Here is a 3756-nt window from a genome sequence, read left to right on the forward strand (position 1 = left end):
GAAGCGGGCACCCCCCCCGCCCCCCGCACGGAGAAGCCAAGCCTGCAGCGTGGACCAGCCAGACCTGGATGACCTGCGAACGCGGGAAAGGAGCGGATTTATGTGCTGGGCATTTGGTGGCAGTTATGAAGCACCGCGACCTCGAACCCAACACACAGGGCGGGGCGCCAGAGGGGGGCACGAAGGCGGTAAGTCAGGGCTCAAGGTCGAGGAGCCAGAGACACTCACATCCCTTCCGTCTTCTCAGCGTCCCACTCCCGCCGCCACTGGCCGGTGGGCTTGCGGTGCCGCTGCAGACGCTCCTGGTCGATCTTCTCCCTCTCCTGCTTCCAGCGCAGGTACTCCGACCGCTCCCGGCCCGTCATGGACAGCGTCATGTCGCCCGAGCCAGCCAGCCCGGCGCGGCGGCCCTGCCCCGCCCCGCACACAGGCAGTCAGGGCCCCGGCCTCTCCCCCATGCCCACGGTGCTCGAGGTCACACAAGGAGGGGACAGGGCGGAGAGAACACGGTCAGCTCGCGCGGCGCCTCCGCAGAGAGGCCATCCCAGGTCTCCCCCTGAAGCTGGACCCCGTCTCCGTCCTCTACGCCCCCTCCCCGCAGAGTCCACTATACTTTCATTTACGTAGCTCCCACCAGAATCAACGTCTTTAGGGCAGGGGCTCTGCCTTGTTTACGACGCAGCTGCAGGGCGCCTGGGCGGTTCAGTCCTTAAGCACCTGCCTTCCGCTCAAGTCAGGATTTCACAGCTCGTGAGTTCGAGTCCCACATCAGGTGAGCACGAGCCCCGCTTCTCTCTCCCTCTCTGCTCCTCCTAGGATTCCCTCTCTCTCTCTGCCCCTTGCTCACTTGCACCCTCTCTCTCAAAAAANCAGCGATCTTCTCCATCTCCTCATTCATCTTCTCGATGTTCTGCCGGCGCCGCTCCTCCCACTGCTACGTGGTGAGAACAGAGACAGAAGCCCCCGCCGTCAGGGAGACCTCAGGGAGACCGGCACAAGCCCACTGCTCGCGGCCTCCGGGCGGGAGGGCACCCAGGGCAGGCGGGACACTCTCCCGGACACAGGCCTGCTCTCAGAGGCCCCGGCTGCCACCTGGGGACTCGGCTCCTGGGCTAACAGATAAAGGGGACTCCTGGGACCTCACTGCCTGTGCCAACGGCAGGTGCGTGCTGAACGCCGGCTTTCCTTCCAAGGTCTGGAATTTGGGTCTGTGCGAGGCAGAGGGGCTGTTCGTGACCAGAGCCCAGTGAAAGGCCGAGGCTCCTGGTCTCTAGGGAGCCCCTGGCAGACGGCCCTTCACGTGGATCGTCATGGCCCAACGCCGGAGGACCAGAAGGCAGTAATTGATCTTAGGTCCTGGGCAAAAGTGAACCTGGGGAGGGAGCTGGGGACCCCAACGCGCCGTGGCTGCCACAGCACTAAGGACAGTAATAACAGCAGTAACTCAGCAGATGGCGTGGATGACGATCCATTCTCTCCTTCTTCCCTGGTGACGGGGTGTCAGAGGAGCACCCGGTCAAGTTGCAGGAGAGGACGTTTGCGTCCCCAGGGCTCGGCACACAGGCCAGGAATAAGCTTCCACCTGGTGTGAACAACGGCACCGGTCGGTCTTTACGTGACGGCAGTGGACCGTGTACACAGGATAAACATCCACGGGGCGCCCGGGTGGCTCAGTTAAGCACCCAACGTCGGCTCAGGTCACGATCTCAAGGTTCGTGAGCTCAAGTCCTGCTCTGTACTTTCTCTGCACCTCACGGGAGTCTCTCTCTCTGTCCCTCGATCATTCGCTCTCTAAGATAAATAAATAGGTAGATAAATAAACATCCGCAAGTAACATTCCTCCGGCGCTTACTCTGAGGCTTTCAATTGCGTGTTGTTCACAGAAGGCTCATCTTTCAACCTGACTCCATTCCTCCCCCAAGAAGCTCCCACAGGGAAGGGAGCTGCTCAAGAACAGAGAACTAATGGAACCAAGTCGAGCTCAAGTCCATGGTGGGCTCTGAGCCACACGGCCAAACGGCCCCCCAGCCTGCCAACCTCCGCATCGGGGCGGCGGAGCGGTTCCAGTAAGAACGTCACCGCTCCCCATGAACAAATCCAGGGAGCGAGACACACGGAAAGAGAGAGCGAACGAGAGTGAGTGCGCGTGCACTGGGCAGAAGCAGACGAGACGGGGCAAGAGAGGGCGGGTGGGCAGGCGTGCACCAGACAGAGCGCCGTAAGGGGAGACACAAGCACGGGGAGGGGCGCGCGACACCGGTCAGGGCGAGGGAAGGAAGAGGAGGGACAGAGCCGACACAGGGGCCGAAGAACACAGCCGCAGGAAGCCAGACAAGTGGAAAACAGTCCATCTGAGGACAGGAACGGACAGGAAGAGCCTCAGCCCGAGGACTCCGGGCTCCCACCTTAGATTTGCGGTCGGCAGCTGAGACATCTCCAGCCCCAGAGAGGTGAGGGGACCCCCGGCCGCGGCCCCCAGCTCCCCCTCGAGGCTGCTCCCCAGAACTGTCTTCCCAGCTACGGGCCGCCCGGCCCACGCCTGCCCGGCCTCCCCTGCTGGCCCCCGGGGGCCGCGGGGGCCGCGGGGACCTCCGAGAGGGCCCCAGGTTCTTCTCCTGGAAGAGGGAAGGGAGAAAAAGTGCGGTCACTCGGACGAGTAGAGGGATGAGGAGCCGGGGACACCCGAGCCCAGAGGGCAGCTGGGGGGGGGCGGGGGGGGGCTCTCATTCCTCAGGTCTCATCGCCCCCCCTTCCCTTGTCCCAACGAGTCCCCCACCTCGGTGTGCAGCTCACCACCTCAATGGCCACATTCTCCTTCTCCACTGAGCGGCCCTTGCGGGGCGCTGTCACCGCCACTCCCTCGAGTTCAGCCTTCTTACGGTCCTCCTCGATCTCCTAGGAGCAAACATGAGCGGGGAGTGGGGGGGGGGTGTCAGCAGCAGTCCGGGCGCTAGCTGGGTTCCCACAGCCCCCACGAACGGCCCCCAAGACGAGCCCCCACCTAGGCCTCTCCCTGAGCTCCAGAAGAAAGCTGGTCACTTCAGCGTCTTCCTCCCCAAACCGTGCCGTGCTCTCCCGCAGCTCAGAACCCTCCCGTGGCACCCATCTCCGGGCAAGGGCCGAAGCCTTCCGCGCAGCCTACGGGGCCCCACAGGGTCTGGCCTCCTCACCACCCTGACCTCCTCTGGCACCCTCCCTCCCTTCCTCTCCCCCTCGCTCACTCTGCCCTCCTCAGCGTTCCTAGAATATACCAGGCTCAGTCCTGCCTCAGGGCCTTTGCACCTGCTGCCCCCTCTGCCCCCTGAGAGCCTTCGGCCTCTCACCTCCTTCAGGTTTCCGCTCCTGAAATGCCCCCTCCTCAGAGAGGCCTTCCCTGACCCACTTAACAGAAACCACACCCCTGCCCCTTCTCCCATTCAAATACCTAGCATCCCGCATATTGTGGTTATTGTCTGCTTTCCCCTTTGCAACAGAACGTACCCGAGGACAGGGACACGTGTCTGTTTTGATCACTGACATACACCCCAAGCCCAGGACGCTTCGTAACACACAACAGAAACTCGACATGCTTTTTTTTTTTTTTTAAGTGAACGAATGCATGAAACGTGAAGAAATGAAACCCGCTCCTCCTCCAGGTCTCTTCTCCTTCTCAGGGACAGTCCCACTCAGTGACCACCTGCTCTGTCACTATGTACAAGGACCTGGACCTCATCCTGGCCCCCCTCCCACCTCCCCTCCCCTTCCCCCCCCCCCCCG

At 62.5% G+C, this 3756-nt stretch overlaps 1 protein-coding gene across 1 annotated transcript in view; it reads right to left on the bottom strand.

The window, feature by feature from the left end:
• The window catches only part of CCDC9 (coiled-coil domain containing 9), a 9835-nt gene that overhangs the window by 3955 nt on the left and 2124 nt on the right, over positions 1-3756 (bottom strand). The window contains exons 4-7 of the mRNA XM_077747185.1: positions 2794-2895; positions 2406-2615; positions 746-934; positions 229-431 (exon numbers count right to left, since the gene is read on the bottom strand). Coding sequence (XP_077603311.1) covers positions 229-431; positions 746-934; positions 2406-2615; positions 2794-2895 — 704 coding nt within the window. The remainder of the gene's footprint in view (positions 1-228; positions 432-745; positions 935-2405; positions 2616-2793; positions 2896-3756) is intronic.

The sequence above is a fragment of the Crocuta crocuta genome, unplaced genomic scaffold (assembly GCF_008692635.1).
Source record: "Crocuta crocuta isolate KB4526 unplaced genomic scaffold, BGI_CrCroc_1.0 scaffold334, whole genome shotgun sequence".
Lineage (NCBI taxonomy): Eukaryota > Metazoa > Chordata > Mammalia > Carnivora > Hyaenidae > Crocuta > Crocuta crocuta.